The following is an 11,559-nucleotide window of genomic DNA, read 5'->3' on the forward strand; positions in this document are numbered from 1 at the left end:
CTTGTAGGCATATGGATATTATCCTATCATTGACAGTGTTGTACTTCAGGATAGATCTTGAAATGTTCTTTTTGACAATGAATGTGATGCCATTCCTCTTCAATTTGTCATTCCTGTCATGGTAGACCATATGATTGTCTGATTTCATGCAGCTACTGTAATTTAAATACCCACTTCTCTGTGATTGGTTATTTGGATTATCTGCAGTGCTTCACTACTGTAATAATGCTACAGTAAAGTGGTTTCTTGTCAGCATCTCTGGTTCTTTCCCAGAAGAACTATTGGGTCAAAGGCTATCAACTAAAGACGTCTTGGAGCTTGTGGCTTGTTGCACAACCCCCTTCAGAGAGATTGAAGCAATTGATCTTCCCATGAGTGTCTTTCATAGGGTTGCCATTAAGTCGGAAACCACTGGACAGCAATGGTGGGGGTCGGGGGGTGCGGGGAAGGGAGGGAGGGAGGGGTTGCGTGTCTTTTACTGTGAGCCCTGGTGGCGCAGTGGTTAAGAGCTATGGTGCGCTACCGCTGCTAACAAAAGGTCAGCAGTTCGAATCCACCAGCCACTCCTTGGAAACCCTATGGAGCAGTTCTACTCTGTCCTATGAGTACAAATCAAGTTTGGTTTTTCTTTTACTGCAAGTACTTTCCATACACACTTCTTGTTGCAGAGGCAAACTGCACCAAGAAAGAGCCAGAGAAGAATGCGAAAGCAAGCGCAGGATGGTGGCAGCCGCCATGGCCGTGAGGAACCTGAGTGGGAAGGAGGGTTTCTTCCAGGAGGGAGTCCTAGGGGCAGTGGGCATGGTCTTGGATGGCTGGCTCGTGGTAGGAGCAAGTAGACGCCTGATAATAGGCTCCAGCCGGCAGGGAGTCAGCGGGTGGGGAGACTCGGGCAGGCTGGAGCATGCAGAGCTTCCCCCTAGGTCCTCAGGAGCCGCCTTGATTCTTGAGTGCAGAAGGAATGCAGTGAAGCAGGATTTGAGGAGCACTCTCTACCAGCCCCTCTTACTCCACAGGCCTGTTTAACCTTCCTAAAGAGCTGGAGTCACCCCAGAAGCTTTAGGGGACTTTCTTGGCCTCAAAACCAAGTCAGGTCACCTCAGTCTGGCGTTCAAATGGATTGTCATCAAATGGATTCCAACTCATGGCGATCCCATGTGTCAGTAGAACTGTGCTCCATAGAGTTTTCAATGGCTGATTTTTGCAAACTAGATTGCCAGGACTTTCTTCAGGCACCACTGGGTAGACTCGAACCTCCAACCTATTGGTTAGCAGCTGAGAGTGAATTAACCGTTTGCACGACCCAGGGCACCCCACAACCAGGTCTTAACCCATCTCTCCAATTCTGTCTCCTGCTGCCCGGGCAGGCAACGTGAACTTCAGCCAGACTGACCACCCCTCGTCAACTCCCCAAAGAGCCCCAGGCAGACGTACTGGCCCTCAGTCCCTTTCGCCACCCTGGGGGTCCCTCCTCCTTGATGCCTGTGGGTCCTCTCAGCCCAGTCCCTCCCTCTGGGCACGCCTGCTGTGGCAGGTCATGCCTGGTGGGGCTTGTATCCCCCCCAAGCACTGCCTCACCTGGGTGTGACTGCCTTCTGTATTATCAGCAGACTCTAAACACCTGGAGAGTCAGGGCTGTGTCTTGTCACATTGTGTCCTCAGTAGCCCCTTGTGTACAGAGTAGTGCACAGTCGGTGCTCAGTAAACATTTAAGGGAATGGTCCTGCTGATAATTTAATCAGCCTTCCTACCACTCCCCTCTGCCCTTCCCTTTTGGGGACCTTGTGGGGTTGTCCTGTGAATGGGGACCATCGGAAACAGTTCTGTGTCAGCCTGATCTGCATGAGGTCACAGGAGGGGGTTCAGCTCTGGCTGCATCTTCCTGCGGGTTCCCTCATAGCTGGATGACTGTCCTGTGTGTGATCTGCCTTCCTGGGGTGGGGGTGAGGGCAGGCTCCTGTGGGTGCGGGCTCTGTGTGAGGTTTGTTTTCTCGCCGCATTACAATCACGTCACAACCGTGTTCAGAGTGGGCTGTGCGAGGCTGTTTTCTCTCTCCCCAGACATCGATGAGTGCTTAAGCTCCTCTTGCGAGGGCCACTGCGTGAACACAGAAGGCGGGTTTGTGTGTGAGTGCGGGCCAGGCATGCAGCTGTCTGCCGACCGCCACAGCTGCCAAGGTGAGCAGGCAGGATGCAGGGGAACTGCTGATGGGGCAGGAGGGTGATGACGATGCCACCACCTTCACTCCTGGCCGCTGACATTGAACACTCGGCCCTGCACCCAGCATGATGTGCTGTCCAGGCGTTATCGCGTTTCATTCCCATTTTACCGAGGAGGACACTGAGGCCCGTCCGAGGCCATTCTGTTAGTAAGTGGTGGAGCCAGGGTTTGAATCCCTAGAACCTGCTGCTGCTTTTGCAGGGTGGAGGGATGGGGGTAAAGGAAAGACAAGGAGTGGAGGGGGCCAGAGTAACTAGAGGAAGGAAAAAGCTGAGATAAGGGAGGCTGGGAGGGAATGGGGCAGTGAGCATGTCCAGAAGGGCTGTGGGAGGGCCATGTTGTGATGGAGTCATTGATGCACTGCATTCATTCCTCCCATCTGCCTGGGTGCTGTGCCAGGCTCCAGAGATACTTGAGGAGGAAGGGAACTTCCTGCCCTCTAGCCCTGTGGCGTCACTAGGGGTGTGCAGGGGTGGGTGGGTACAGACCGCACTGACGGGGTGACACCAAAGTGACTGTCTATAAAATTTTTGTGCAGTGTTTCAGCAGAAATTTATTGCTTTTTATAAAAATATCCCTGTCGTTAGTTATAACAACAAAAAAAAATTTTCATAAGCCCAGCTTACATGTATCAGTATACCTACAAGGCTAAAGCTGTATGCTGATTTACTTTTTGAACCTTTTAATGCTCTGTGGAAACCGTGGTGGTGGAGTGGTTAAGAGCTATGGCTGCTAACCAAAAGGTTGGCAGTTCAAATCCACCAGAAGCTCCTTGGAAACTCTCTGGGGCAGTTCTGCTCTGTCCTGTAGGTCACTGTGAGTCAGAGTTGACTCAGTGGCAGTGAGTTGGTTTTGGTTAATGTGCTGTGGTCAAAGCTGTCATTACTGAATTACAATGAAGCTTCGAATCACGGGTTTCCTCTGCACGCACTACAAGCACACACTGTTATTTTCTTTGCTGCTGGTGTTTTTATAGCCACCGATTTTGTCAAATTTTCTGGTGTTTTAGCTACAATATTGTGCTAATTAATATTTGTGAGCCTATATCAATAACTTTTTTGAGAGTGAAGTAATCATTAAAAGAAAAGAAGGAGAAAAATCAAAAGACTTCCACTCAGTTACTAATAAGGTAACTTAATATATAGTTCAGTGTAGTAAGATTTTACAAGATAATTTTGTTGTTAGTATACATATAAATTTAAGCAATTTACAGTTATATTTATCACATATTATTCTATGATTAAAATTGATAATAAACATTATTAAGGATTCTGTGTGGCCTGGTATGGGAGGAGGTCCCTGGTGGGAGATGACACCATGAGTTCCCTCTCTGGGTGACACCAACCCTAGTGATGTCACTGCTCCAGTGCCCCAGTCTGGTGAGGAGAGGAAGAACAGCAAGGTTTGGATGAGAGATAAGCATAGAGGGAACCCAGGGGAGAGAAGGGATCTTTCCTCCTCAGGGAGTAGGGTGAGAGAGTTCTTTTAAAATAATTACTCATCCTTAAATTTTTTTTTTTACACAAGTTATATTTGGAGATATTCTCACTTAAACAAGGCAGATGAGACCAAAGGTGCCCCTTGATACTGTTGTATTATATTCTATTTTTTCAATTTTTGTAAATTATTAAAAATTCATTTTTAAGTTGTGGAGATAGCTCTAGGCACCTTCTCCCATTCCCACCCTGTGCTCTCCCTGGAGAATAAACCTGGTTATCAGTCTGATCAGCACCCTTTCTGCCTTTCCCCACTAGGCATGTACATCACACATAGGCACTTTACAGAGATACAATAGTAAGAGAATGATAAGATACAGTAATAATAAAAGAACAAGCTAACAGTGACTGAACCCTTGTGTTCCAGGTACTGTGCTAGATACTTTATAAGTATTTTTCATTTACTCTTCAAAAATATCCTGTGATGTTGGTATTGTTTATCTCCGTTCCCCTGATAGGAACACTGAGGCTTAAAGAAATTAATTATCTTATCCAGGATCACGTTAGAGCTGAGGTTTGAACCCAGGAGCTCCTCTGCTTGTTTTTTTTTTTTTTTTCCACCTTGACAATATGTCTTGAAAATCTCACCATATCAGGGTGTCATGGATTGAATTGTGTTCCCCCAAAATATATGTCAACTCGGTTAGGCCATGATTCCCAGTATTGTGTGGTTGTCCTCCATTTTGTGATTGTAATTTTAGGTTAAAGAGGATTAGGGTGGGATTGTAACACCCTTACTAACATCATATCCCTGATCCAATGTAAAGGGAGTTTCCCTGGAGTGTGGCTTGCACCACCTTTTATCTTACAAGAGATAAAAGGAAAGGGAAGCGAGCAGAGAGGGTGGGACCTCATACCACCAAGTAAGCAGCGCTGGGAGCAGAGCGCATACTTTGGCCCCAGGGTTCCTGCAAGCGAAGCTCCTAGTCCAGGGGAAGATTGATGAGAAGGCCAAAAGAGAGAGCCTTCCCCTGGAGCTGACACCCTGAATTTGGACTTTTAGCCTACTTTCCTGTGAGGAAATAAATTCCTCTTTGTTAAAGCCATCCACTTGTGGTACTTCTGTTACAGCAGCACTGGATACCTAAGACGAGGGTATTAGATGCCTTTTTCTTTTTTTACTGCTGCGTGGTACTCTGCAGTGCAAATATTCTATAGTTTGCTAACTTTTCTATTATTGATGACCATGTAGATTTTTTACAGTTTTGCACAATTGTAAACGACGATGTGAGGAAAATTTTATAGAGAAAGTGCTATAGAAACTGAGTTTTGAGGTATGAATAGGAGTTTCCCAGCCGAACAACAGGGAATGGCATTCCAGGCAGACAGGAGAATATGGGCAAAGGGGGACGCCTCTGAGAGCATGGTGCTTTTGGAAGATGACAAGAATTTAAGCCAGAGCCAAGGTTGAAAGGTTAATTTAAGCCAGAGCCAAGAATTTAAGCCAGAGGGGCAGGGAAGAGGTGGAAGGGCAGTCTGGGGTCATGTTTAAAGGCCTTGTGAGCTATGGTACAATGTTGGTGCCTTATCCTAGGGCTGTGTGCAAAACATGGAGAGGTTTTGAGCAGGGAGTGGCCTGATTAGAGGTGCTCTTTGACCAGAACAGTCTGGAAGGAGTATGAGTAGAGGCAGGGAGACATGTGGGAGGCTCCAGACCAGAGACAAAGGTGGCCCAGGATGGAGAGAAGTGAGCTCATCCAGGGGGTATTTTAAGAGTTGGTAGTGCAACGATTAAGCACTCGGTTGCTAACAGAAATGTTGGCTGTTTGAACCCACCCAGCAGCTCTGTGGGGGAAAAGACCTGGCTATCTGCTCCCATAAAGATTACAGCCTAGAGAACTCTATGGGGCAGTTCTACTCTGTCATATAGGGTTGCTATGAGTTGGATCAACCTGACAGCATACAACAACAGATTGAATATGGGCAGTGAGGAAGAGAGGGGGTTAAGATGGCCCTCCATGGCCCCACCTGTGGTAGGAAATGGTGATCAGAGAGATAGAGGGGACCACATGTTCCCAAAACTGCATGGGGAACTGGGCTCCAGCCTTGTCCCTTTCCCTTCCAGACACTGACGAATGCCTAGGGACCCCCTGTCAGCAGAGGTGTAAAAACAGCATTGGCAGCTACAGGTGTTCCTGTAGAACTGGCTTCCATCTCCACGGCAACCGGCACTCCTGTGTAGGTAAGGCTCTGGGGAACCCTGTTGTCTTCAACTTAGGTTGCCAGTCAGGACCATGAGCGTGGTGAGGCCAGGTACAGGGAAAGGTCACCAAGCAGGACCTCCTGGTTGGGACCCTGCGGGGGCTTGAGCCCTTTGCTCAGAGCCTGCCTTTCCCCGGGGGTTGGCATGGCTCCTCGTGGAAGACCCCATCTTGGACTTTCCTGACCACATGCCCCTTTCATCCTGGTATTGTCTCTTCCACCCCTCTCCCAGATATACCCCAAGGATTCTTCTCTGCCCACCCATTTTCTTGGCTGCCTTTACTCCCATTGGTAAATAAAGCACGTTATGTCTTGGTTACTCTGGTTTAGAAGGAGACCCCTGTTTTCCCAGCCCATTAGCAGAAATTTCCAGAAAGGGAGTGGTGTGTTTGGCTTGAGCTTGGCTCATGGATTGAAGGTGGGGTCCCATGGGCCTGAAAAAAGACCTTGTTCCAGCAGAGTTAGGTGTTTGTTCTGAGGCCTGACTTGTGATGTTTGAGATACTTTTCCAAAAGCTAGATAGGTGAGACAGTGGAAGGTCTGGAGAGGAGATTCTCAGTGGGCTCTTCCCCACCAATCAGCACATAATCATTGCTGCATAGTACTGGGTGATGAGGGCAAGGCTCAGAGTCACAGGTGCAGCCATTAAATGCCCAGTGGATGTGGGAACCCTCCAAAGGGACTAGCACTAGATTTCAGCTCTAAGCCACATCGTCCACCCTGGGGCAGGAATAGGCCAAGGGATGGGAGGAAGAAGGGCTGGGCAGCCAGCAAAAGGTAGCATGGAGGTGTCTGCAGCGAAGCTCTCCTGCAGACGTAAACGAGTGTCGGCGGCCGCTGGAGAGGCGAGTCTGTCACCATTCCTGCCACAACACCGTGGGCAGCTTCCTGTGTACGTGCAAACCGGGCTTCAGGCTCCGAGCTGACCGCGTGTCCTGTGAAGGTGAGCACCAGGCCCCGCCCCCTGACTGTTCGCCCCAACCTCCCAGCACCAGGCTCGCTAGCCAATAGCCAGGCCCCGCCCCCTGACTGCAGACCCCGCCTCCACAGTATAGCCACTTCCTTCCCCACTCTTTCTGTTTTTCACAACTTATTTCCTCTCTCCCCACCCGGCAACATCTTACTTGTTATTTCTGATACTCTATTTTCTTCCTCTCTTTCTCCTTCCACTTCTTTATCTATTCATCTTCCCCTTCTTTGCTCTGTTTCCCCAGCCTTCTGTTTTCCCCCCAAATGGTAAAAGATTTTTTTAAAAAGCAAAACGTTAGAGGAGTGTGTGACATAGGACTCCCAGTAGCCTGGACTCCCAGGGACAGCCTCTTTGAACAGTGTGATGTCAGACCTCTCGTCCATATTTTAAAAGTGTAGCTATATGAGAATATAAAATGGTACAGCCACTATGTTTCCTCAAAAAGTTAAACATAGAATTGCCACATGACCCAGCAGTTCACCTCCTAGGTATATACCCAAAAGATTTGAAAGCAGGAGTGCAGACACGTACATGTACATCAGTATTCGTGGGAGCACTATTCACAGTAGCTAAAAGGTAGCAACTGCCTCCACAGATGAATGGGTAAACAAAAGTGTGCTATATACATACAATGGAGTATTATTCAACTATAAAGAAATATGAAGTTCTCATACATGCCTCACATGGATAAACCTTGAAAACATGCTAAGTGAAATAAGTAAAAAAAGGACAAATGTGATTCCACTTGTATGAAATATCTGGAATAGGCAAATGCAGTGAGACAAAAGTAGATTAGAGGTTACCAGGGCCTGGGAGGAGTGGGGAATGGAGAGTTAAAAAAAAAAAAAAAGTGTGGATATAAATATGCGTATCATGTCATATAGATCATGTAGGCAACTCTTCCATAAAACCTCTGTTTTTCACTTACCATGTCGTGGAGATGTTTCCATGTCAGCGTGGAGAAAGCTACCTCATTCTTTGTAATCCCTGATGACTTGCCCATCCCATGGGTCTCCCCGGATGTATTTAACTAACTCCTGTTGATGGTTGCGTCATCTGCATATCTCAGGCTGTTCATGAGACTTCCTCCAATCCTGATGCCCCGTTCTTCTTCATATAGTCCAGGTTCTTGGATTATTTACTCAGTGTACAGATTAAATAAATATGGCTAAAGGATACAACCTTGATGCACACCTTTCCTGATTTTAAACTATGCAGTATCCCGTTGCTCTGTCCGAACGACTGCCTCTTGGTCTGTGTACAGGTTCCACATGAGCACAATTAATTGTCCTGGAATTCCTGTTCTTCACAGTGTTACCCATAATTTGTTATGATCCACACAGCCAAATACCTTTGCATAGTAAATAAAGCACAGGTAGACATCTTTATGATATTCTCTGCTTTTCAGCCAACATCCATCTGACATCAGCAATGATATCCCTTATTCCATGTCCTCTTCTGAATCCGGCTTGAATTTCTGACAATTCCCTGTTGATGTACTGCTGCAACCATTTTTGAATTATCTTCAGCAAAATTTTACTTCCTTGTGATATTAATGATATTGTTCGATAATTTCCACATTCTGTTGGATCATCTTTGGAATGGACACAAATATGGATCTCTTCCAGTTGGTTGGCCAGGTAGCTGTCTTCCAAATTTCTTGGCATAGACAAGTGAGCGCTTCCAACATTGCATCTGTTTGTTGAACCATCTCAACTGGTATTCTGTCATTTCCTGGAGCCTTGTTTTTCGTCAATGCCTTCAGTGTAGCCTGAACTTCTTCCTTCAATACCATACGTTCTTGATCAAATGCTACCTCCTGAAATGGTTGAACGTTGACCAGATTCTTTTTGGTTCAGTGACTCTGTGTATTCCTTACATCTTGTTTTGATGCTTTCTGCATCACTCAATATTTTGCCCATAGAATCCTTCAATATTGCAACTTGAGGCTTGAATTTTTTCTTCAGTTCTTTCAGCTTGAGAAATACCAAGTGTGTTCTTCCCTCTTGGTTTTCTATCTCCAGATCTTTGCACATTTCATTATAATACTTTACTTTGGTCGAGTCACCCTTTGACATCTTCTGTTCAGCTCTTTTACTTCATCATTTCTTCCATTTGCTTTAGCGGCTCTGTGTTCAAGAACAAGTTTCAAAGTCTCTACTGACATCCATTTTGGTCTTTTCTTTCTTTCCTGTCTTTAATGACCTTTTCCTTTCTTCTTGTATGATGTCCTTGATGTCATCCCACAACTAGTCTCGTCTTCAGTCCTTGGTGTTCCATGTGTCAAACCTATTCTTGAGATTGTCTCTAAATTCAGGTGGGATATATTCAAGGTTGTACTTTGGCTCTCGTGGACTTGTTCTAATTTTCTTCACCTTCAACTTGAACTTGCATATGAGCAGTTGATGGTCTGTTCCATAGTTGGCCCCTGGCCTTGCTCTGACTAACGATATTGAGCTTCTCCATCATCTCTTTCCACAGATGTAGTTAATTTGATTCCTGTATATTCCATCTAGTGAGGTCCACATGTGTAGTCACTGTTTATGTTGTTGAAAAAAAGTATTTGCACTGAGTCCGTTGCAATGAATAGGTTGTTGGTCTTGTAAAATTCTATCATGCGATCTCCAGCATCATTTCTATCACCAAGGCCATATTTTCCAACTACTGATCTTTCTAACAGTAACAACTGTTGATGCTCGTTGCACTGCCTGTCTTCATTTCTGTCTCTTAGCCCCAGCCTTTCTCACCTGTCTCACTCCAATTTATGAATCTCTCCCTTTCCCTTCTCTCACCCCCACCAACATCTGCCTCCTTCTCATCTCCTTTTGTGGTTATTGGTTGCTGTCGAGTCAATTCCGACTCATGGCGACCCCATGTATTACAAAGTAGAATGCTCCATAGTGTGTTCAAGGCTGTGACCTTTAGTAAGCAGATTGCCAGGCCCTGTCTTCCCTGGTACTGCTGGGTGGGTTCGAACCACCAACCTTTATGTTAGCAGTTGAGTGCAAACCGTTTGTGCCACCCAGGGACCTTTTATCTCCTGTTAGGTTTCTGATTCTCCCTCTCTATTTTTCAGACCATTTGGCCATAGGTGATATCCCTCAAAAGGAACCTTTCCTTTTCTGAAGATCCTTTTTTAGCTACATCTGTCCATCCATTCATTCATTGAGTGTGTTTTTCTAAATCCAGGTTTCCATCTGGAGGGAAAAAATGCCCTTTCCTACTCCTGCGCGTGTGTGTGTGTTTGTGTGTCTGAGTGTGAGGGGATGGGCATCCTCTTGGAAGCTGGCCTGTCTGCCGTGGGACTGGAGAGTCCCTGGGCCGTTCCTTCTTGAGCCTCAGCATCCAGGGAAGCCACATCTGAGTGGCAGAGCAGGGGACACACTTCCACCCTTTTAGGCATAGGAGTCGGGGGTGGTTCAGTCCCAGGATGAATCTCTGAGAGGGTAGAGAGGTCTGTCTAGCTCAGGAAAACTTGTATCTCCCTTGTGGCCTGCAAGGAAGGTCAGAAAGAAGAATCTGATTTTGCAGCATTTGAAGCCACCATCAGCATCATCACCCGTGGCTCCTCCTGCTCATTTGCTACTTTTCTGTCAGTCTTCTCATGGGATTGTCACTGTAGCCCCAGTGGTTTGGGTCCAGACTGGTACTATTAGACTCATTATGTGGGTGAAGAAACTGGCCCAGAGATATTTGAGAATCGTGGTGTGGAGCTGAGTGTAGGTCCTCCCGAATCACACCTCTGCCCCACCGCCACCCTCTAGAGACCCCTGTGCTTCCGTTTCAGCTTTCCCGAAAGCCGTGCTGGCGCCATCCGCCATCCTGCAGCCCCTGCAGCACCCCCCTAAGATGCTACTGCTGCTGCCCGAGGCTGGCCGACCTGCCCTCTCCCCAGGACACAGCCCTCCTCCTGGGGCACCGGGGCCCCCAACAGGAGTCAGGACCACCTGCCTGCCGCCTCCCACCCCGGCACTACCCACATCCTCCCCTCCTGTCCCGATGTGGCCACTCTCTACCACCATGGCCACGCCTATGCCCAGTGCCTCCCTCCTCCAGGGGGAAGGTGTGGTGACCCCTTCCCCACCCCAGGGCTCCGAGGCTGACACGCAGCTGGCTGTGGAGCCGTCTCCCTGCTGGCACCAGGGAGGCATGCATGAGCCAGGGAGCCGCTGGACACAGCCTGGGTGTACCCAGTGCTCATGTGAGGTGGGTGTGAGGGACCTTGGGGCTGCCCTGGTCTGGTGCCTGGGGCATTGTGGTGGCCCTAATTCCTGCTTCTGCTCCCAGGACGGGGAGGTTACCTGTGGAAAGGTGACATGTGACACTGTCTGTTCCCACCCGATTCCTGCCAGAGATGGGGGGTGCTGCCCAGCATGCACAGGTGAGAGCTGGTGCCAGGGAAGGCTGTCCTGCCCTGCGTGAGGCCCCCCAGCTCTGCCGAGTTCCCTTCCCACAGCCCTTCTGCAGCCCAGAGGCGTTAGCAAACTCGAGAGTTCCTCAGGATCACCTGGAGGGCTTGTTAGACCACAGCTGGCTGGGCTTCGCCCCCCAGGCTTTCTGATTCAGCAAGTCTAGGGTGGCCTGAGAATTTGCATTTCTAACAAGTTTCCACTTGATGCTGATGATGCTAGCTGGGGAGACCACCCTTTGGGAATCACTGGTCTATGCTG

The 11,559-nt window shown here is 47.9% G+C and overlaps 1 protein-coding gene across 1 annotated transcript in view; it reads left to right on the forward strand.

Moving 5' to 3' along the window:
- Positions 1 to 11,559, forward strand: part of VWCE (von Willebrand factor C and EGF domains) — a 37,522-nt gene that overhangs the window by 7,044 nt on the left and 18,919 nt on the right. Inside the window, exons 5-9 of the mRNA XM_004383948.1 lie at positions 2,062 to 2,178; positions 5,783 to 5,899; positions 6,734 to 6,862; positions 10,677 to 11,095; positions 11,177 to 11,270. Of these exons, the coding sequence (XP_004384005.1) occupies positions 2,062 to 2,178; positions 5,783 to 5,899; positions 6,734 to 6,862; positions 10,677 to 11,095; positions 11,177 to 11,270 (876 nt within the window). The remainder of the gene's footprint in view (positions 1 to 2,061; positions 2,179 to 5,782; positions 5,900 to 6,733; positions 6,863 to 10,676; positions 11,096 to 11,176; positions 11,271 to 11,559) is intronic.

The sequence above is a fragment of the Trichechus manatus genome, unplaced genomic scaffold (genome assembly GCF_000243295.1).
Source record: "Trichechus manatus latirostris isolate Lorelei unplaced genomic scaffold, TriManLat1.0 scaffold00113, whole genome shotgun sequence".
Classification (NCBI taxonomy): domain Eukaryota; kingdom Metazoa; phylum Chordata; class Mammalia; order Sirenia; family Trichechidae; genus Trichechus; species Trichechus manatus.